The sequence below is a fragment of the Blennius ocellaris genome, assembly GCF_963422515.1.
Source record: "Blennius ocellaris genome assembly, chromosome: 12".
Lineage (NCBI taxonomy): Eukaryota > Metazoa > Chordata > Actinopteri > Blenniiformes > Blenniidae > Blennius > Blennius ocellaris.
In genome coordinates this window covers 25322124-25345847 of record NC_137661.1, presented here as the reverse complement: position 1 = coordinate 25345847, position 23724 = coordinate 25322124, and the positions used below count along the sequence as shown (strand labels likewise).

The following is a 23724-nucleotide window of genomic DNA, read 5'->3' as shown; positions in this document are numbered from 1 at the left end:
AGCTGACGTCCAAACCTCAGTCTTTAAAGAGTTATTATAATATTCCATATTCCATGACAAAGCTGAGCAGAGTACGGAGGGCTGAATGTGCCAAAAATAAATAAATACACCATTAAATTGTGAATTAAATATGTCATTAATTTATAAAATTTGGATTGAAATATATAAATGTGTCATTAATTCATTCAAATATCAATTAAAAAAAATTGTGAAAAAAAACCTACAAAAAAACCCAACAATTATTTCACTATTTAATCATTTCATGGTCTATATGTGCCAAACTTAAATAAACACACCATTAAATAATTAATTCAATGTATCATTAATTTATTAAAATTGGAATTAAATATAAAAATGTGTCATTAATCACTTCAAATAATAATAAATCTTTTGTGGAAAAAAAACTATTATTTCACTATTTAATTAATCATTTCAAGATCTAAATGTGCCAAAATTAAATAAATAAATGCACAATTAAATAATTAAATATCATTAATTAATTGAAATTGGAATTAAATATATAATGTGTCATTGTTTAATTAAAATATGAATTCATTGTATGTAAAAAACATACAACAAACATATTAAATTATTTCATGGTCATGGATTTAACGCGCTAAATGACACATTTATATATTTAATTTAAATTTTAGTAAATTAATACATTTAATTGATAGTGTATTTGTTACATTGTGGCACATTCAGTCCTCCATAGGGGGAAAAAACCACTACAACAACGAGAGGCCGTGCCCACGGCTGCAGCCAATGGCAGCCAAGCGTCCTGGAGGACATTCCAGCCGACCCCTGAACCCTGTCCTCAAGTACTGTGACGACACACACACACACACACACACACACACACACACACACACACACACACACACACACACACACACACACACACACACACACACACTCGGTGCAGTGTACCTTGAGTCCAGTCGTGGTGCTCCACCTGCGTTCTCGTCCTGAGCTGCGAAAACTCCGAGAAACTTTTCACTGTGAAGAAAAAGCAAAAGACGAGATTCACACACACACACATACACGCAATCATACACTCTGGGGACCCGACGTCTCACCGTAGGGCGTCGGGGGGGACACCGGGAAGCCCGGCGTCGCCGGGACGACGTTGGGGGTGTCCGTCTTTTCCCGGCGGTCGTCCAGGCTGGTGGTTTTGTAGAGATGCCCAAGCTTCACAAACAAAACAAAACACAACGGGAGGAAGAGAGAGGCGAGGAAATTTAAACTGTTTTTTTGTTTTTTTTGTTTTTCTATTTCTGCAGGGCGACGAGGCAACAAGGCCCCACACACCAGCAGACATCAGTCTTGTGATCTTGTGTGTGGCTGTGGCCTGTGTTTGGTGTAAACAGTCGGGCCATTCATGGCTCACAGCGCGGCGCACCACGCTCCACACTTTCAGAGGAATATCGACAAGAGACACAACTAACCTCACTGTGATCACAGATAAATGCGGTTTACTGTATTTTTTTCCCCCCACATGCACATGATCAAATGTCAGGACTACGTGAAGGATTTGTGCAGTTTTCACAATTTCTAAAGCCTATATTGTGCATTCTGATGCTATTCGATCGCTTAAAGTTTCCCGTCTCCATGGAAACGGGGAGAAACGCTAGGACTCGTGTCGTATTGATTAGCGCCAAAGTCCTAATGGGTTTACTTTGAGCAATCGATTGACAAGTTGTCGTATTTAGACGCAGTTTATGATTCTATTCTATAGATTCTCGTATCTAGTTTCCCTGTGAATGAGTTCATGACACACCAGCATCATGTTTTATGTACTAATGTTGAATTGCTTGATTGTTTAGTGATATTAGTAACAGTTATTGCTTCGTATGGGGGGGGGTAGTTTGGTTGATAATAAATGGCGAGTGATAAATGCTGCGTTTACCACAATTCTGCATTAGTACTGGTCTGTGGGTTTATTTAATGTGTCGTCATATGTAATTGTATTGATTTCATTGTTGATGATTTTTCAAGCATTGTAACTTATTAGTTCTTGGTAAATGTGCATTTAATTACCTTTGTCCTGTTGGAATACACTACATTTACTTTGGAAATCTTCTTATGCAAGTTCATAATGGGTTTATTTCAGCTCTAGCGTTATAGGTAATCTATCTATAATTAACAATATCTGCTCTGCAAGTGGCATTTTAACCATTTATCTTATATTTAATATTAAATTGGTTGTTTTAGCCGATGCCAAATAACTCTGCTTGTGATATTTTGGGTTTCTTAGTAGCATTACCCTTGTATTTTGTATGTTCTTCTGCCGCTTTACTGTGTATAACTTGTTTGGGTCGGATTTGAAGTCTCCATGCCGTTTGCTGCCTGGTACAGGCCAGTTGTCACGATTCCCACGAGATTATATTTACCTGAGAGGACAAGAAGTTAGGACTGCAGTCGACGGAGCCTCTGGAGCTCGGAGCTCCGCCTCCGGTCCATCCTGGACTGTGCGGGGCGGCGTAGTCCGTCACGTCGCTGACCTGCCTCTGCTGCTTCCACCCTGATGAGAGAGGAGAGAATGAAGAGGGGATGAGGGAGGTGTGGGGGAGGGGGGGAGGGGGGGATGGGGGGTGACAGAGGAGACGGATTATAATCTGGCCCGTCATCAGCCGGTGAGTCAAAAACGGCGTTGACGCCGCGGCCGCCGCCGCCCGGCGTGTTTGTCTGCCACAAAAGGCGTCTATCAGCGCGTCTATCTGCCGCCGTCAGCCTGCGTGACTAAACAGGACTTCACCTCCACCAGATGGTGGAACATCGAGTCGTTAAAAAAAACAAAAAAAAACAAAACATCTGCTGGAACCATCGGTCGTTCTCTCGTCTCGGACATCAGCCGATCGCCGCCCGCCGAGCTGGATCCTACAACAACACGTGTTGGATATGTACAATAAAAAGTGACCGGAACAATTAAGAAATCTGTTTTTGGTCGATTGCAGGACTGACAGGAAGCTACACTTTGAATAATTCGAACAAAACAACTTTTAAACAGTACTTTTGTGTGAAATATGTGGGATAAGCAGCAAAGTTGATTACTGTATTTTCTGAAGTTATAAATGACTTTTTTTGTCCTAGTCGGGCGACTTAAATTAAAAATCAACGTATGGACAAAATATGCAGGTAGAACACCTGTATGATTCAATTCAATTCAACTTTATTTATATAGCACCAAATACAACACAGTCATGTCTAGGTGCTTTTAACAGAGAAATAAACCCAACAAATATACCGTATATCAATGTGTATTCATGTACAACAATAGTGGGTAGATGGTTCACGACCTACTATTTTGATAGGATGATATCCCCTGGTATTATACTCGTAAACATTTTTTTTTAAAAACACTACGTGTGCATCACCATTGGGCACCACTAGATGTCAGTGTATGACAACAGAATGCTGCTGTGGTGCCACTGTCTATCTACTTTCAATCCGTTTCCATGGAGACGGAGTAAGAGCGCTATCAAAAAGTTCTGTCTTGGGCGCCATTTTCAAAAGTCACATTTTCAGTGTCTCGTGTGAAACGACACCCAAAATCGCAATGAAAGTTTCACAAAAAATATCTAAATTTAAGTAACGTGATTAAAAAAAAAACAATTTTTTAAAAAGTCCAGAAATCACGTCAATTTTTTATGGACGCCATTTCGTCTTTGCAGTTTGTTGCATCCCCCCCCCCCCCAAAAAAAAAAAATAAATACATGACTCTGTTCTTCATTTGGCAAATCTGATAAAAGATGTTATCTTTGTCCGACGTCTCGGCTCATAACTCTCCTGTTATGTCTACTGGCGGTTCCTCAACAACGTGACTCTCAGTTATTCCTATTGAAAAAAAATAACACTGTAATTTTACTCATCCGTCTGGAGGGCATGTTTCAGCCTGTGAGCCGGATGTTGAACGCCACAGTTCAAGAAACTGGAGCACATCTCAGGAGACCGCCGGCCACATTCTGTTTGGAGGCTCCCGATGTCGCCAGCAGGGGAGAATTATTCCACGAGCGTCGGCTTCCCCGTCACGTTTCGGCTCTTGGAGGCATCGTTTCCGTGTTTTTGTTTCAGAAAAATGTCACGTTTCCATGATGTTTCGAAGGCGAAACAGCAGAAAAAGATGTAGTTTTCACGTTGGGCCACAAGAGGGTGCTGTTTGCATTTTTGCAGCGAAACGATAAAACAAAATGAAAACACGTGAAACCGGTGTTGTGTTTGATTTGTGGGGACCTTAAACCTTAAAAGGTTGAGAATAGCTGTTGGTGGAGGGAATTGTCAAACATATTCGAGAGTTGCGCCGAATAAATAAATGAATTTGACGATTAAAAAAAAACTAAACAAAAATACGCAATCTGAGAGATAATCAGTCACAAATACAAAGTTTGAGGTACAACACAGATAACATTTTGGAATAAAGACACCAAATAAAAGCCACTGCGGGTCAGTTTAGGAAACAAGTCTCACCACAATAAGAGGTGGCGTCTCAAAAGAAATGTAAACAGAAAATCAGAAAGCCCAAGGGTTCAATCAGGTTCAATTAAATATGCTTCATATCAAATATAAATATTACATTTTTAAAAATCTGTTTTTGTTTCAGGAAAGTTTAGCGTTTACACGCCAACGACGTCAGTTTACAAAGAAAATACAGAAAAACTGAGTTTTCCTGTTGGGCCACTAGTTGGTGCTGTTGGTCGTTTTGAAATTGTTAGAAACATTAAAAAATCGGGAGTTCACTGACATTATTATGGACCGACGACAAAGTTGGATTTTTTTATTACGGTGAAGGTTTTTTCACATTACGATTATATTTAAAGCACTGTCATGTTAACGGGCCCCAAAGTCCGTCATAGTTTTCAAGATCAATTCAAAACAGGAACACTAATTTGGGGTAGATATATATATATAGTCAAGTACAGTCATGTGAAGAAAAAACAAAGATAATTTATTTTCTATAACGAGCAATAATTTAATTATTTACTGTCATTAACAGGTGTATAGACTTTCGGAGTGTGTATATAGGGACATTGGTTATGTTTGTGGTGGAACAAAATGTAAGAAATGTCACATGATTGTAATGAATAAATAAATAAAAAAAGAATTTGAATGTAGAAACAAAGTAGAGACAGGTCATTTAAGGTATCTCTCTCTGTCTCTCTGTCTCTCTCTCTCTCTCTCTCTCTCCACTGTGAGTATCCGTCACAGGACAATAGAGCTGAAGTGAACCAAGTGAAACTAATCCGGTGACTGTCCCCCACCAGAAGGTCGTCCCAGGGGCCTCGGCTGAGCGTTGTACAGCGTCAAGTATCACTTCGTGTCCGCTGTGATTGTGAGCGTAATGGGGGTGGGTGTGGGGGGGGGGGGGGGGGGCGGTGGTATTCTCATGTGGAGGAGATGATGAGAGGGCGACGGAGGAGAGCAAAGTGCCGTGCAGGAACTTCAAAAGCATTCCCCATCGCTTACGAGTTCCTGCCCCAAAGCGAGCCCTGTGGAAAACGCACTCGCAGTCACGGCGCAAAGCGAAAGCATCATTTACCGCTTGACGTGAGGCCACGCGGGAGGGGGGGGGGGGCCAGAGGGGGGGTGAGAAGGGGGCTTCGACCTCGGGTCGCCTGGCACGCTGACCCTCGTTCACACAAACACACCGACTCATTTCCTCAAGAGCCTCCGAGGGATTCGCATCGACCTGACGGCGCCCCGGGCTGCAGGGTGGGGGTGTTGGGGGGGCGAGAGGGGTGGGGGGGGGGTGTGCTGTCATAATCGTCGTCAGGCCACCAGGAGGTCAGCTTTGATGCTCCAGCTGTTCCCGGTGCTCGGCAGCACCTACGACCTACGACCTCGCTCACAAAATGATGAATCAGGGAGAGCGGGTTGTCACCGTCTTCCCTCAGGCACCGTCCCGCTGGAGAGGGGTGGGGGGGGTGGGGGGGGTGGGGGATTTAAATCCATGACGGGAAGAGGAGGGGAAACGCTGCAAGGTCAAGACCGTAGAGGCGGCGCCCGTTGTCAAGTCGGGACGTTCACGGCGAGTTCCGGTCCGGAGTGGCATTTTGAAAATGGTGCACAGAAATATGAGCGTTTCCAGTGACAGGAGGAAGGAAAATACTTTGAATTGGATCATTTCTTAATATTAGAGACAATGTTTATGTTTAAGAAGCGGTTAGATGTCGATAAGCAATGACTAAATGAAAATAAAACTAGATTTATAGCGTTTCGCAAGGCCGCATTCAGTATTTGTATTTAGCACATTGGGATGAGATCATTAAGTGTTTATGTGATAAATAAATATAGATCTTTTGATTAAACTTAAGAAAAGCAATTTATAGAAAAACTGTTTTGGATCCTCCCACTATGTTGCGCTCTGCATGTTTTCTTACAAACGTGTCTTTATTTATATTCACGATATTCAGTACATATTGTGTATTTAATCATTTAAATGGACCATGGATTTTTTCCCCAACATTTTTAGGACTTAAATTATCAAGCAGTCTTAATATTTTCGGCAGAGCCTTTGTTTGTGGTTTGAAAGGGATTCCTACCCAAACCAGGATTTATTTTTAGCTTGAGGAATACTTGACGAAAAACGCTCATATTCTCCTTTAATAGGCTGGTAACACCGACAGGACAGAAGAACAATAGAAGTAGTACTTCACCTAACTTATTTTTTTTGATTGATTTGATTTTGAATTTTTTCTTACAACTCTGTATATTTCCATTCAGATTGAGTCCGGTCACCTGATTTTACCATGCGTACAGAGCAGGAACATCCACTACCTGTTTAATCGAATGCTTCCACCCTCTCAGCAAACACACATACACACACACACACACACACACACACACACACACACACACATCTCCACAATCCCGCGGTGCTTCGGTCCCGCAGTCCGGGTCCTCAATGGTTCTCTGTTTGTGATCGAGCTCCGGCGTGTTGCCACAGGTGTGATTTCGTTACTGTGGCCAAGCCTTGGGTTTTTTTTCAAAGCAAATGGTCAGTTTACCCAAGGCGTGCACTTTTAGGCTCCGCCCACACGAGCCAGTACGATCTTTTTTTTACTCCCCGGGGTTCTCAAGAAGAATTCTGCCCACACGTCGCTCAACACGAGGCGTACATGTAGTACACATGCCAGGCCATTAGGGGCGCTGTGACTCACCGAACACGCAAAAAAAAAACCGCAGAAGACGAGACGGAGCACGTAGAAATTTAGAAGTAGACTCCTGCCATAGACTTAAGATATAAAACTCTGAGTTCTATAGGTCTATGGCCCCGCCCCTCCTGCTGCTGCTAGCGTCAGTAGCTTTTCTTTAACAGATTAGGTGTTGTCACGTGAAACGGGGCCTAAACCGCCAAAAGCATAAGATAATTAACGGCACATTTTGATGACCCATCTTACATATCACCAGGAAGGAAATACTCCTATTCTACCATGAAACATCCTCATCTTGTCTCCCACTGATAGCGACAGTACCAGCCATACAGTGATTGTCATTATCGTAGGGTAAGAAGAAGACCTGGGACTCCTCGACGCACACGACCGGAGTTTGCGATGACATGAAGACACAAAAGAAATCTGTCAGAAGTAGGAAGCCCCTCCCAAAAAAACACCACGATGCCTTTGGAATGCAGCTGTGTGGCCATCGTCCACAGAGAGACACGGACCGATGTTCGGGGAAAAAGTAAAGTGGACCTACCAGAAAGGTGGGTGTTTCCCTTGTGGCTGAGGCCGTTGGTGTGCAGGGAGGCGGAGCGAGACGACGGGGAGCAGCGCGTCGGAACCGGAACGAAGGTGGGGTCTAGATCCAGAATCAGCTGGTTGAGCTGCTCGATGGACTCGTCGATGTCCGTGGTCAGCGACGCCATTTCGTCGTCTGGGTCGGCGGGCGGTGGCCCGCCGTGCGTGACATCCGTGCCGTCGAGCACCGGCGAGACCAGAGGCGGCAGTCGCTCCAGGTTACCGATGGCGACGTCCTCGATCCGCCGCTGCCGCTGCACCCAGGCGTGAGTGGAATACCGGGTCCGGGCGGCGGGGGAGCGGGAGCAAACGCTGCTCGAGCTCGCCATCTCCAACCCGATCGCCGCCACGTCGCGCTCCTCCCCTCCTTCCTCCTCCTCCTCCTCCTCCTCGTCATCCTCCAGTATATCAGTCTCCCTCTCGCTCGAAGAAGCCTCTCCGTTGATGGTGTGTCCCAGGCCGGATTCGTCCCCGGCCATGTCCTCCCGCCCACTCCCGCCACGCAGGGCCAGCTCCGTCATGACCTCCAGGAGGGGCTGGATAATGGGGAAGTTTGGCCCTGGGACGAGCCTCCCCGCCTGGCTGCCTTGCTCCTGGCTGACCCCTCTCCTCGGGTTGGCGGCGGTCAGCCCCTGCGAGGCCACAGACAGGCCCGAGTCGCTGCTGGCCGACGGCGTCCGGTCGCCGCGGCTGAGGCCGCCGGCAGGCAGCGCAAACGAAGACCCTTCGTCACCGCTGTTCCTCTGCTTCTTCACTTCAGCAAACGGGCTGCCATGTCCAGGATCCTGGATGTGGGGCAAATCTGTGAGGAGACAAAAACAAGGAGTATCAGGTTTACATTCGTTAAGAGTTCGGGGTATACGGGGGGGGGGTCAAGATGAACGTGTGGTTTCGGGCCTTTTCGTTCGGAGTTTGTACGTTCTTCCAGAAGAAGGAGTGAGGAAGACATCTGCTCCGCTCTGTTTGTGGCTTCGCATTAGCCACGAGCTAAGTAGCCTAGCCACCACAGGCTAAAGCGGCCGGACTTCCAGTTTCAGTCCCAACCAATTAATTGAGCACGTGTTTCTTCTTTACTTCCTCTCCGGACCGTGTTGGTTTCAAGCGACAGCGCCCCCCCAAACCATCAGCTGGTGCAACTGCATGACGTTTGATCCGGTTTTACCGAACCAAATGAATCCTGAACGTTGACGCGTTGAAGTGTGTTTTTAGGGTTCGCTCCGGGAAGTCCGGGAAGTCCAGTAAGTCGTCACAAAACTACAACCAGTTGTTGATTTCGTACCGGGAATTTAACCCGTGTTCCCCATAACGGTGACGTAGTCCGACGTGCCACCGGAGGAGGAGCAGGTTGGTTCCAAGCGCATCTGAGTACATGTGGCGAACAGACCAGCTCTCGCCGCGTCGCTTTAAACCAACTCCGACATGTGAGTCAATACCTGCTACTGGTTCGTGACTCCAGACACACTCCAGGTAGATAACACAGAGCGCCTTTGTGCGGGTGTGTGTGTGTGTGTGGGTGTGTGTGTCATGCAAAGGACGCGTCTGTCACTGACCTGAGTGCGCGATCGCACTGTTTCCACAACAGGAAAACACGTTTCAGCGGGAACAAATAAGGTCCTGACCTCTTTCTGGGATTTTCAATTCGTTGGGGGGGGGGGGTGAAAAAAAAATCCCAAAATCAAGTGAAATCGGACAATAAAGCCACTGAAAAGGAGCCACTGGGGCTGAGATAAGAAGCCGTCGCCTGTGCAGCGCATACCAGAGCCCAACGAGTCCGGAGAGGCAGTAAAAAGTCAAATTCCAGACATGCACTGGTGGAAAAGCTCACAGCTGGTCTCGCACACCGAGATGCACGAGGCGGCTTACTTTCTACACTCTCTCTCCCCCCCCCGGATGGTGGGAAAGCTTCGCCGCGGAGTACTCCCTCCCTCCCACTCTCCCTCCGTGGGGTGGGAGAGGAAAAGAGGAGGAAGAGATGGCGAGCGGTGGAAGAGGAAGGGCAGAGTGAAGAGGATGAGAGAGCGGACAGACTCTTTCCCCCCGTCGCCTCTCAAGCCGCCGCAGGAAGACGGGCAGAGAACATTCCTTCTCTTAAGGTGCTGGACGGCCCTCTGGTGCCTTCCTCCTCCTCCTCCTTCTCCTTCTCCTCCTCCTCCTCCTCCTCCGTCCCTACAATCCCCGCCCCCACCCCCACCCCCCCCTTGCATCCTGTCCCGGCTGACACAGGTATAGAGAGTGTTGTCATGCATTCTGGTGGATCATTCACCACAGGTGGACGAGTGCTGCACAGTGTACTTTCAAGTGGAAAAAGGAAAAAAAAAAAAAAAAAAAGTACAAGGACCTCGAGCCAAATATGGAGAGGGGAATGTAAACATGGAGGCGGGAACTCGTGGAGAGAAAGAAAGAAGGGGGGGTTGCAACTTGAACCTGAGCCTGAAGAAGGTGAAGAAGAACCAACTGTGGATCAAAACATTTACATTTTGAATGCAAAGAAAATATTTCAATAAAAATGTTTTAAAAATATATATATATTTCTATTCAAACATCTTTCTCTTCTTTTCTAACTATTTTCTTGAGTTTTCTCTTCTTTTGTTTTTTTTTTGCTTTCTACTAACTTTTGTGTTTTATTGTTTGTTTTTGTTTTATTCTTATTTTATACAATAAAAAACGTGTCGTACTCACACTGGGAAAAAAAAGCTCGTACTATTATGTCCGTGGTTTGGAGATTCTTCAATATTAACGACATTGACAAATTTGAGAAGACGGAATATAAATTATGATCTGCAACTTGCGTGTGCAGTATGAATGAGGCTTTTTAATAAATACTCGTAGAAGCTACATGTACCCATCCTGTAAAAAGGTTTTTATCAGACAATCCCTACTTATTTCCTTCTGTTTCTCAGTATTTATTTATTAAAATGTACTTTTTAAGACAAATTTGTGTTCTTTTTCAGTATATATTTTTAAATCATTGTTTTGTTTTCTTCAGAACATATTTTATACATATTTTTCTATAGAATTGTTTTTGTAAATGTCCTATATAAACTACTTGTCTTCACTTTTTTGAATTACTTTTGCAAACTTTCACATTAAAAAAAGTATATTATTATAATAGTATTATTACTATGTATGTATATAATGTTTTTTTGGTTTTTTTTACATTTGTCTTTCACCTTTTTGTGTGTTGTTTAAATGTACTTTGTATTATTGATATGCCCTTGACTTGGGGGGGGGGGGATTTTTTTTTTGGGGGGGGGGTAAGTTTTGTGAATTGCACTGTATTTTATTGTTCCCCGTGAAACTGCTTCCAATAAAAGAAAAATAATTCAAAAACATGCTTTCCTAATTTCATGTTTTCTTTCAGTTTTCTTCTTCTGCTTATAGGAAGATTTTTTCATTTCACAATTTTTTTTTTATTTAAAAAAGAAAGAAAATTCTTGTCTTGAAAATATTTTCTCTTTTTCATATTTTCCAACAATTTTGTGTGTTTTATGCGCCACTTTTGCCACCAATCGACCCCCCCACCCCCACCCCCCACCCCACCCCGATTCCACGGCCCGCCCCGGGGGCAGGTTGGGGGCAGATTTAGCAACATCATGAAACAGCTGGAACTCCAACCTCAAGTGTCGCTTCAGCTGTCCGTGAACGTGCCGTTTGTCCGAGTTGGACTCTCCGAGAGGAAACAGCCGCCGACAGACGCTCTGGATGGAGGGATGATCGGCGACACACCCATTTCCGGAGGGGAGTGGATGGGAGGGGGGAGGTGGGGGGGGGCGGGCTCCGTGACCACAACAGTTGTAAACCGTCACACCGGCGACCAAAGCAAATTACCCACAAGTCCAGAGTCCAAACACAGGATCTGGAGCAGCACCAGACAAGAAGCCTACACTTAAGGAGAAATAGAAGCGGCAGGTTTCAACGTTTGTTTGTTTCTCTATGAGACGAAACCTTCGTCCAGAACCAAGACAACCAGCCTGGGACGATGGACGGATGGACGGATGGACGGATGGACGAATGGACGGATGGATGGAAACAGAGATGGATGATGGATGGGTGGATGGATGGATGGATGGATGGATTAAAGGGGATCATGAAATGAATATAATAATCAGCAGTTGTTTGTGTGAGTGAATTAATTAATTAATTAAGACAGAGCTTTTTCGAAAAGTTCCACCTCAAGACCAATTTTCAAAAAAGTTGCATCTTCAACAAGCTCCGAGCAGTGCAGTTGTGTAAACACACAGGGAGAACACATGTAATACAGGTAAAACACAGGTAACACGGGTAGAACACAAGTAACACAGGTAGAACAACGGTAGAACAACAGTAGAACACAGGTAGAACACAGCAAGAACACAGGTAGAACACAGGTAGAACACAGGTAGAACAACGGTAGAACAACAGTAGAACACAGGTAGAACACAGCAAGAACACAGGTAGAACACAGGTAGAACATAGGTAGAACACAGCAAGAACACAGCTAGAACACAGGTAGAACAATGGTAGAACACAGCAAGAACACAGCTAGAACATAGGTAGAACACAGCAAGAACACAGCTAGAACACAGGTAGAACAACAGTAGAACAACGGTAGAACAACGATAGAACAGACATAGAACAATGGTAGAACAACGATAGAACAGAGGTACAACAACGGTACAACAATGATAGAACAGACGTAGAACAACAGTAGAACAATGGTAGAACAGAGGTAGAACACGAGGACTCTGAACAGAAATGTCGGTACGAAAGCCGAAGCGTTTCTTCTTTCTGTTAATTGATGACTGATAAACCAGGAGAGGAAGACGAGAACCGGAGGAAGACGAGAACCGGAGGAGGACGAGAACCGGAGGAGGAGGAAGGAGGAGAGAACTTGTGGTTCTGGGACTAAAGAACGTGTCTCACCTGCTTGGAGACCCGACGTGTCCTCGTACGAGTCTCGTCGCACTCGAGGGTCCAGAGTGTCGTAGTCCAACGTCACACCGGGACCGTTGAGCCACTGCTCCCTGCCTGCGAGCACAAAACCCCCGACTCAGCCACTGTGTGTGTGTGTGTGTGTGTGTGTGTGTGTGTGTGTGTGTGTGTGTGTGTGTGTGTGTGTGTGTGTGTGTGTGTGTGTGTGTTTTATCTACAATCTGAATTCCTCTCAGATGTGTGTGTGTGATAAGCCGTCATATTGCTTCCTGTGTGTGTGTGTGTGTGTGTGTGTGTGTGTGTGTGTGTGTGTGTGTGTGTGTGTGTGTGTGTGTGTGTGTGTGTGTGTGTGTGTGTGTGTGTGTGTGTGTGTGTGTGTGTGTGTGTAGGGGGGACGATAATGGCATCATGTCCAACGCTGCCACCACCTGGTGCTGTACTCAATTACAAGTGAAAAGTACTACTGTTAAATATAAATACTCAAAGCACTCTTCTCCAAGACTACTCAGAGTATTAATTAGTTTAGTTACTAATTAACCAGTGTAGTGTTTTGTTGTTTCAATTGTATTTAACTGGGATTAAAAAGTACTTATTAAAAAATAAATACTCAAGTAAAAGTACAAGTTACTCTTTGAAGCATCTTCCTCCTTTAACATCCAGATAATAGAGCATCTTCCCCCCAAAAAGATTCTACTATAATACATTTTTAAAGAAATATTTTTTTCCTACATAAATTATATTATAATAAATTATATTCTTCTAAATTATATTATAGGAAAACATTTGAAGTTGTTGTTTTTTTTAAACGACATGACCAACATGCTGAATTTAACCATAAATCATTATTACATCATTCATTATTCTCTCAGAATTCTATTCAGAATTTCTAAGCATTAAATTGTTGTTTTTTTTTTTTTTTTTTTTTTTTTTTCTATTATTTGTAGCTCACAACCCGAGACACCTTCAAAGACCAGAACCAGAAGATTCCGCCGCCGCCGGCTTTCATTTCACAACTTCCTCCCTGCGCACATTTTGTTCAAACACTCCAGTTTCTGTTTTACCGGCAAACTTTTCGGGACTTTCAGAGAGAAGCAGCTCCACTTTTCCGTCGTCTGGGAAACGCGAATCTGGGAGAGCGAGAGAGAGAGAGAGAGAGAGAAAGAGAGAGAGAGAGAGAGACCTTAAATGACCTATCTCTACTTTGTTTCCACATTCAAATTCTTGTTTTTTTAATTCCTTCATTACAATCATGTCACATTTCTTACATTTTATCCCACCACATACATAACCAATGTCCCTATATACACACTCCCGAAAGTCTATACACCTGTTGATGATAGTAAATAATTAAATTATAACAAATGGGAACAAGACCTGTCGCTCGCTCCTGATGCCAACATCTGGACGCAGATATGCAATAACATCTACAGCATGTCTACAAATGCAAATCTACAACTGATACAATACAAAACCAAACACAGAAACTCACCTCGCAGGACAGAAACTCTCTAAATTCAACACAAACTCCCCCCTCACTCTGCCTTCTAGGAGATTTCTCCACTATCGCTCTCCACGTACTAAACTACTGCTTGTAGCCCGAACCATCGCCAAGACAACCGTACTCACAAACTGGAAATCAAAAAATAATATCAGGTGACGTCAATGGAAAAATCTGCTGTCTGACTATATTATTACGGAATCTCAGTCGACAACCTGAATTTATGACAATAGAACCTCCTTTAATTCCAAAACAAACTCGTTCAATTTCTACAAAATGGATAATTTCACTTTTTAATCACCTTTCTATGTTACTATACAAACTATTTCCTTTCTTCTCGGTTTCCTCCATAAACAAAACCAAGTCACACTTAGTGTTTCATATACAAGCACGCACACACACACACACACACACACACACACACACACACACACACACGTACACGTACACATTATGTAAATAGTATTTGAGGTAGCACTTGTTTGTATTACTTTTGTATATAGAATGTATTGTTCATTTTCACACATCTTTGGAATTGTTTCTAAGTAAAAAAAAAAAAAAAAAATGTTTTAATTTTTTTTTTTAATTTAATTATAGCTCGTTATAGAAAATATAGGATCTTTATTTTTTCTTCACACGACTGTACTTGACTATCATCAGACCTTTCCCGCCACGTAGCGCCTGCAGAGCTCCCAGGGTTAGTTCAGGTCGACCAGGAGAGAGAGCGAGAGAGAGACACAGAGACAGAGAGAGAGAGAGAGAGAGAGAGAGAGAGAGAGAGAGAGAGAGAGAGAGAGAGAGAGAGAGTGCCGGCTGACAGATTTATCAGTTACACATTGAGATTGATGGCAGAGCAGAGAGAGAGAGAGAGAGAGAGAGAGAGAGAGAGAGAGAGAGAGAGAGAGAGAGAGAGTGCAGGAATACCTTGGCAGGCGGAGTCCAGCTCGGCCTTGAGGAAGGTGAGGGAGCGTCCCACCACCAGGCCCGTGTGGAACTGGAGCCGGAAGACGACCTGGCGGCCGGCGGCCCCGACGCTTTTATCGTAACAAACCACCTGGAACCGGGAAAAGCACTGATATCAGGTCTGTTTCCTCTTAAAAGGGTCCTCCTCTCCTGCTTTTCAACACTTTCACATGTATTGGAGACAAAGTTTATTGACACAGTCGATTTTCCCTCCGATAGAATATCGGATCCTAGGAGCTACTTTCAGAATCTGCTGTGTCTGTGTGAGCTGGACTGGCTCCGCCCACACACACGCCCATCTATGGGAAGATGGAGGAAGTACTTCCTCTCGTGGCGCCATGTGCCAGAGCAGAGCTGCCTGATTGTGGGAGGAGTCAAAGGGGGAGGAGCCTACCTTGATTGTGATTGGCGAAACCCCCCGATGACACTATATAGGGTTTGATTTCTGATTGGCTGGTTGGAGCAACACACTTTTTAAAAGAGAGAGAGGACATACTTTCTCTACTTCTGGGGCGTCGTTCCAGGTACGGAGACGATTAGTACTCCTGGAAAACTTTTAGAAAGAAATCGATTCTATTCTTTAACCCTCAATAAAATCATGTTCATGTGTTGAACTACTACAACTTTTGCAAAATAATAGAAAAACCTATTTCACGTAAGTTACGTTACTGAATGAGGACAGATTTATTATACTATAAAACAAATCCCAGAGTACACGGTGTGGCAGTTTTGGAAACGATGTCCATTCCGATGGAAACGACAGAACACGATGTCAACAATTTCCTGTCCGGCCACTAGTGGGTGCCATTGGTTGTTTTTGTAGTGCAACCACACACGCATGTAGACAGAAAACGACATGCTATTTTGACAGCGACTGTCAAAATAAAAGTACCAATTCCCAGGAGAGTTAAGGACGAAGGAGTCACGACACGGTGGAGGAAATATTGATTTTAACTGTTTAGTGCAGCTGTGGAGCGCTTCAGTGGCGTTTCCCTGCGTCCAGACAGACAAAACTATCAATTTTCACTCTAAAGCCTTTTAAAAAGTAAAAGCATGTCTCTCACCATGATGTCTCCGTGGAGCAGCTGAGCCGGCTGGAGCACAAAGTAGAGCCGGTCTGTCTGAGATGTACTAGCATGGCTGACAATGAGGAGAAAAAGACAAAAAAACAAATAAACAAAAAGCACATTTTAGCCTTTTTTTTTGTTAACCTCATGTCTTGTTTTGTTTTTTTGTGCAGAAATAAAGAGATTCTTACTAGACTGCTGATGTGCAAACGGCCTGTAGACTTTGGTAGACCCTCAGGAAGAGAGAGCAACCTGAGAAACAATAGAAACAGGAAACTCCCTCTTCAAACATTTACAGGTTTGAAAAAAAACAAAAAACATCGAAATAAACTCAGAAATTATAGTCGTCTGTGTTTTTCATTTTGTCGTAGATTCCAATTTGTTATTCCAAGTTTCTATTTCTCGTAAATTTTATTTTGTATTTTTTTATATTAACATATTTTTTTCTCAGAATTCTGACTTCAGAATATTGAAAATTTAACTTTGACTTTTAAACTCAGAATTCTGACTTTAAACTCAGAATTCAGTTTTAAAGTCATAATAAAAGTTTAAATGTCAGAATTCTTAGTTTAAAGTCAGAATTCTGAGTTTAAAAGTCAGAACTCTGAGTTTAAATATCAGAATTCTGAGTTTAAAGTCAGAATTCTGAGTTCAAATGTCAGAATTCAGAGAAAAAAGTCAGAATTCGGAGTTTAAATGTCAAAATTCTGAGTTTAAAGTAAGAATTCTGAGTTCAATAGTCAGAATTCTGCGAAAAAAAAAGTCTGAACTCCGGGTTTTTTTCCCCCACAGTGGCCCCTAATCCTCTTCCGTCCCAGTGTTAATAATAAAATTTTTATATTAATTTCAAAAAGAGAAATAAAAGTAACAAGCGCTCCAAATAACTTCACTGCAGATCACAGTGTGTCAATAAATATGGCCGACGTGCCTCAAAAATTCATTTTAATGGTACTTCGGCCCGCTGGAGATCAACTTGGCTGCGTATTTGTTGCGTTGCTGATAAAGTTTAAATAAACGCGACCCGGCCCGCTCACCTCCGTCAGGTCGGATCTGAGGTAACCCATGAAGGACGACGCAGAGGAGGAAGGACGGAGACGGACGCATCCTCAGGCCGCCTCTCAGGACGCTGCCCAGCATCCACACGTACCTGGACGGAGCCAAGCCGACCGGCGGGGTTTTTTTTTTTTTTTTTTTCCAAAAGTTTCCCCTCTGGTTGTGCGTAAGTGAACAACTGCGACTCACCGTTTCTGCGAGGGCGTCATCAGAGCGGAGAGCTTGTCGTTGTAGAACCTCCTCATGGCAAAATGGTCCAGAGAAACGTCTGCACTGAGAGAGAGGCGCAGATTCAGCCCACAGAGGCGACATTTCTATTTACAAGAAATGTTTTATCAGTTGTTTACGTAAAAGGTAAGCAAGGGTCCGACTGGTGGTAACAAAAAAAATTACCTTTTTTATAGTGATTTTTTTTTTCTTTTTTTTTTTATTTAAACTGAGGTATAGCTTTATGTGGATGAGATTATAATTTTATTTTATTTTTTTAAATAGCCATAAAAAGACTATAAAAACTGCGTGAACTCGATGTGTGGAAAACACTTTAGAGTTAAATCAGGTTAGTTTCACTCTCAGTGACTGATGACTCAGCGATCAGCTATTTCTCAACAGTGACTCAGCTGCTGGGCCACACACACACACACACACACACACACACACACACACACACACACACACACACACACACACACACACACACACACACACACACACACACACACACACACACACACACACACACACATACATACACACACACATCAGCACGTTGACTTCCTCATCTCTGTATTTTTAGTTTTAAGTGACCTTTCACTACATCTCGCCACGAGACGTGCCCCATGCAGCTCGCATATAAAAAAACGCAGCGTCGTGCCGAATGTTGTTATATTTGCAACCTTGAAAACACGTTTGCATTAAATCAGCAGCTTTCGCAAATTCAGCGGCGTCACATGCATGGGATTTACGAATAAATAAACGCGGCCGAGATCCCCGCCCCAAAATCAAATAACAATCTAGTTCAAAGTCTCTTAAATCAGCTGCGCTGCCCTTTTCCTGGTGACAACGGACAGAAGATCAGCCCGTTGTTTTCTCAGCACTCTGTAGACGACAGGCCCCACTTTGATTTATGCCAACGCATTAAAAATTATTTTTTTTAAAAAGCACAGAAAAGCCCGGGGACTCAATTAGCATCTGTGAAAACCAAGTGTGATCAAATAATAACAAAATAATATAATAACAAATAGCATTTTTATTTTTATTTTTTTTAATTTTTGCAATGAAGCCAGGTCCAAAAATAAAATGGTCGTTTTTTTTATTGTTTTTATTATTATTGTTGTTTTTGTTATTTAAGAATTGTATAATATAATATAATATAATATAATATAATATAATATAATATAATATAATATAATATAATATAATATTATATTATATTATATTATTAAATTATTATTTTATAATTTTATAATTTAATAATATAATATATAAAATTATTTTGTTTGTATATTGTTTTGTTATTGTTTGGTCACTGCTCACGTTTTTATTACGAGAAGTGCTGATACAGACATGCACAAGCAAGAGCGATGTTTGCAATTTGGAGGGGTTTTTTATTGGGGTTTTTTCAGTATCAATAATAATGACAAAAGTAAAACTGTTGAACTAAAATATCACAGGGGAAGTACAGTTCATAGCAACTGCACGCCTTGTCGGGGCGACGTTTTACTGAAAATGCAGAGCAGTAATAAAGAAAACAGCTTTGTCGGCACAAGTCAACAAATGTACACATTGTATGTCTGGCTTCAGAGCTCCAAGATAAGACGATCAATACCACTCAAGTGTGTCTGGTAATGTCTGCAGCCTCTGCTGTGCATGAGGACATGAAGCAGGGGGAGAACGGTTCTCCTGGCCTCGGTCAAAGGTAATGAGATACGTGTGTCTGGTTATCTGCAGGGACTGTCTGTCACCAGTAACTTAAAGCTTGTTCAGCATCAAATCCGCCTGTGGAGGAAGGGAAAAAAAAACGCATCGTTTCCCTGACTTTGAGGTCACCAATGCCACAAAATCAAAATGTGAACATTAAGTTAGTTCACAGGCAGTGGTGGCCATCTTTAACAAGTTTAGCTACTATGCTAACTGCTAACATCTAAAAGGCCCGCTCAGTGAACATTCAGCTATTTACACCGTGAGGACTGACCACTAGCTCGATTATGTGGATTCCAGCTGTTGGCATCTTAAATTCTAACCTGGTTCCTTGGTTAGTTGGTTCCTTGGTTATAATCCCAAAGTTAGCAGGTAGCATTCAATATCCTTAGTGCTCACTAACATGTTAAACGCTGACTGATTACTGGAATAGTTAATATAAACTGCTAACTGCAGTTTGTTGCAGGAAGATGCTCTATAATCCCAAAGTCAGTGGTTCACGTTCCATGTGCTAACTGCTAACTAGCATTTTATGTGCTTCATAACTGCTAACTCACATGCTAAATACTAACCGATAACAAGCGTATTAAATGTGAACTCCTAACTACAGTTTGTTGGAAGAAGATGCTCTACAATCCCAAAGTTAGCGGTTCACATTTCATGAGCTAACTGCTAACTAGCATATCAAATGGAGCTGCTAACATCAGTTTGTTGGAGGAAGATGCTTTATAATCTATTAAAATCTTATATGCAATCTTTCTAATGCTTTCGTATATGGACTGTGAGCAACATTTACCTGGAAGAAGATGATGTAATGTCACAGCTAGCAATTAGCATTTGATATGCTAACTACTTAATGACATATGAAATGCTAGCTACTGTATTAAATGCTAACTGCTAACACCAGTGATTTGGAAGAAGTCGTTTTATAATGTTAGGGTTAGCAGTTAGCGTATTAAATGATAGTTGCATGCGTGTCGGTGTGGATCAATGTTACCTGGCTGACGTGTTGCTGAAGTGGATGTAGGACGCCACCAGAACCCCCAGCAGGCCTTGACCTCCCTGTCGACGAGGGCGGCAGCCAGAGTGTATTGATTCAAATGAGAATGAACTTGCAGTCATAAATAACAAGAAACATAATTAGATTAGATAGTCAAAAATAACTCAGGAATTTAATTAATTGATTTGAAAATTCATTTAAAGAAAATTAATGAAATTAACATTGTTTTGTTTACTTCCGTTTTTTGTGTGGTTTTTTTTTTTAACTCCCTTAACCGGAGCAGCACAATACCTACTGGAATAACATTAAGGGAGAAAGATTCCCTTTAAAAGTTACCCGACGGCTGATTGAGAAAGTGAAAGTCGTTCGCTTTACTTTGAAAAGCCGAATTTTACGACCGCAGTGGTAATTCTGCAGCAAAACTACAGGTTGCCATGTTGGCTGACCAGGAGCCACCAAAGTGGTAATTACAGCTGGCAGAAAGACTTGAAGGTAAAATATGAATTTCTCCTCTTTCTCCCCCCCCCCCTCTCTCTCTCTCTCTCTCTCTCTCTCTCTCTCTCTCTCTCTGCCCCTTTGTTCACATAAGAAGTTTACAGCTTTGTTTCTAGAAATACTCAACTTTGTTTCTAGAAATACTCAAATTCTCAAAGTGGACCTTCACTCAAACAAAAGTCAGACTTATGTTAGATGTTTATTAATTCATTAATTTACGTTTATATTATTTTGCCTATCCTGGAGAGAAACAGTTTCACCAAAAGCTAAAAACACATTATAAAAATAGTCTTTGAATTTAAACAGTCTCTGTGTGTTGAGTCGACATTAATTCCGTGGTTTTCCCTGAATCCATTACAAGCGAGAAAAACGACGCGATTAATCGCGATTAATTAGTTGATCTCTTTTTTTAATCGATTGACAGCACGAGATTTTACCCATTTCCTTTGCGAACTCGCTCTTCTAGCCACGCTTTTTAAGGTAAAACGTGAAGCTCTGATGCGTGTGATTGTTCATACAGTACATCGGTAGTGTTTTAGATTCTACCGTCAAAAATCAGTCGGCGCCGGTGTGTTTACCCTGCAGTGTAGCACCAGCACGTGCTTCTGGTCGCTCTGAAGCCAGTTCGCCATCGTCGTGCACACGCTGATGATCTGATCCAGGCTGGGCGCCAGCAGGTCCACCCAGCCGGTGTCCAGAATCTGACAGAGAAACACACAGGACACGTACGACACACGCAGGAAATTAGAGATAGAAGCATCGGGTGTCTGGTTCCAATACTGCACTTTGATCTCCAGCGGACTTTTAGCCCGATGTCGCTCATTAGCTCAACTGCTCAACGGATCGGGATGTTTTTGCTCATGCTACATGCTACATGCTAAAGAGTTTCAGGCTCGCACGCCAACAATATTACATGCTACATGCTACATGCTAAAGAGTTTCTGTCTGTAGAAATAGTCACTCTCTTTGTTATCCAGTGTTGGATGGAACAACATTGACGCAAATTAACACGATTAATTAAATTAATCATGATTAATTAAATTTACGCGATTAATTAAATTAATTGTAATTAATTGTAATTAATTAAATTCATCCCGATTAATTTAATTAATTCAGATTAATTGCGATTAATTCAGATTCATTGCGATTAATCGCGATTAATTTAATTAATTTAATTAATCACGATTAATTTAATTAATTACAATAAATTACGATTGACTGTGATTAATTGTGATTAATTGTGATTAATTGCAATTGATTACAATTAATTACAATTAATTAAATTAATCGTGATTAATCATTTTATTTGCGTCGATAAAGAGGCACAGTGACGCCACATGACGCGTCGTGAACCTTTATCGCCGAGCAGTGTCGGGTTACCTTGTGCCTCATGGCGGCGAGGGCGGCGTGTCTCTGCGACAGGTTGACGATCTGGGAAAAGACGACAGACGGACGAGTGGAAAAATCACTTTCAAGCCGCGTGTGTCCCGTTCCGTTTGCCGCTTCCTTTTTCCCTCACCAGGTAGTTGTGTCCGTGTTTGGACTGCAGCATGGGGACGACGTGCTGCAGGCCCTGCAGGTACGCCTCCTCCGGACACCCCGGGGGGCAGAAGGTGGCGATGATGCGTTCGGTGACGTAGGTCAGATCCAGGCGTGGCCGTTCCTCCATGGCGGACGGGGAAGTGGTGCAGAGTCAGTGGAGGCCAACTGGAAAGCTGAAGTCACAGGGAAACCGTGCGGTCGGATTAATGATGACTCGGGCGTAAAACATCACAATTCTCATTACTCGTCAGCAACAAAAGCGGAATAGATTTTTTCTTTTCTTTTTTTTAGAAATCACAGTTGAGAACGAAACCAAAGAAAAGCTGTATCTCAATCCTGACCCAAGCTTGTCAAATTAAAACTACTAATTCGATTTAGATTTTTAAGAAAAGTCTAAAAATGGGAACATTTTGTATTACGATTGTTTTAAATGTCTGTAAAACAGCTGGTTTAAACGACAACCGTCAATGATTTTGTGCTGATAGGGGGACAGACATTATAGGTCTTCACTTGTTTTGGCCATTCAAAATATTTGTTCGAAATGTAAATATTTTGCTTGGTTTTTTGTTTTTTTATGACTGAAATAAAAAAATTTTACGAAAAATTAAATGAAACGGAAGCATCGACTCACCGTTGACTTGATTTATAGAGGTCAAATTGTGCAAAATTCACCTTTCTACAGTAAAAATCCCCCAGAAGTGAAGAAAGTCTGTCCTTAGAATTTTGTACGTTTGAATTTGTTGTCACGCTTCTTTTGAATTGAGTCGTTAGATTTGTGTTTTAAATAAATGAAAAAGACTTCTGAATGACTTCACAATCAACACATAAAACATGAAATAAGATTCTTCATTCGGTAACTAAATATTAAAATTTCTATATATTGTATTTTATGTGTTTTTTCCCCATATCTCTCTCTCTCTCTCTCTCTCTCTCTCTCTCTCTCTCTCTCTCTCTCTCTCTCTCTCTCATATGTTTTCAGAACCAGCCTGTGAAGGAGGTGATTTCCCGCCACATTCCTGTGCAAAAATTGACACGCGTGGTAGCGCACGTGTGCGAGGCGTACACACAGCAGAGGCGGTTAGCGGCGGTTAACCTCGCCTTCGCCTTCGCCATGAGACCACGACAGAGTCAACAGTGAAACAAAAAAAACAAAAAAAACAAAACAGGAATAACCCACCGAGGAAGATCCCCGTCTCCTCCCAACAATCACAACGTTTATTCAGTTTGAGAGAGAGACCATGGGAGTTATGAGTTGACCTCATACGTTAACCACATATGAGCTCATTACAAGTGATAATTCAACCCATCGTCTGCGAGCGCCGTGAAAACTGCTCCATGTTTTTGCCTTTCGAAAAAGAGTCAGCGAACAAAAGTGATTGGTGTATATTTTACATATTGGAACTGAATGTCGGAAACTTGACGCGAAGGTCCCGTTCACACGTAGCAAAAACTGTGATTTTTCTTTTTTGATCTTTTTTTTGTACCTTTATTTACATAAAATGACCACAAAAGACACAAAATAACTGCAAGAAGGCCAAAAGT

General features: G+C 42.5%; 1 protein-coding gene across 1 annotated transcript in view; it reads right to left on the bottom strand.

Moving 5' to 3' along the window:
- tns3.2 (tensin 3, tandem duplicate 2) overlaps positions 1–22309 on the bottom strand; it is a gene marked incomplete at its 5' end in the record, with an annotated part of 43593 nt that extends 21284 nt beyond the window's left edge. Inside the window, 15 exons of the mRNA XM_080506329.1 lie at positions 931–999; positions 1080–1191; positions 2394–2524; positions 7696–8538; positions 12639–12743; positions 13709–13774; positions 15070–15199; positions 16173–16248; positions 16367–16427; positions 17210–17322; positions 17418–17501; positions 20143–20207; positions 21219–21341; positions 22021–22071; positions 22160–22309. Coding sequence (XP_080362455.1) covers positions 931–999; positions 1080–1191; positions 2394–2524; positions 7696–8538; positions 12639–12743; positions 13709–13774; positions 15070–15199; positions 16173–16248; positions 16367–16427; positions 17210–17322; positions 17418–17501; positions 20143–20207; positions 21219–21341; positions 22021–22071; positions 22160–22309 — 2179 coding nt within the window. The remainder of the gene's footprint in view (positions 1–930; positions 1000–1079; positions 1192–2393; positions 2525–7695; positions 8539–12638; positions 12744–13708; positions 13775–15069; positions 15200–16172; positions 16249–16366; positions 16428–17209; positions 17323–17417; positions 17502–20142; positions 20208–21218; positions 21342–22020; positions 22072–22159) is intronic.
- Between the last annotated feature and the right edge of the window lie 1415 nt (positions 22310–23724).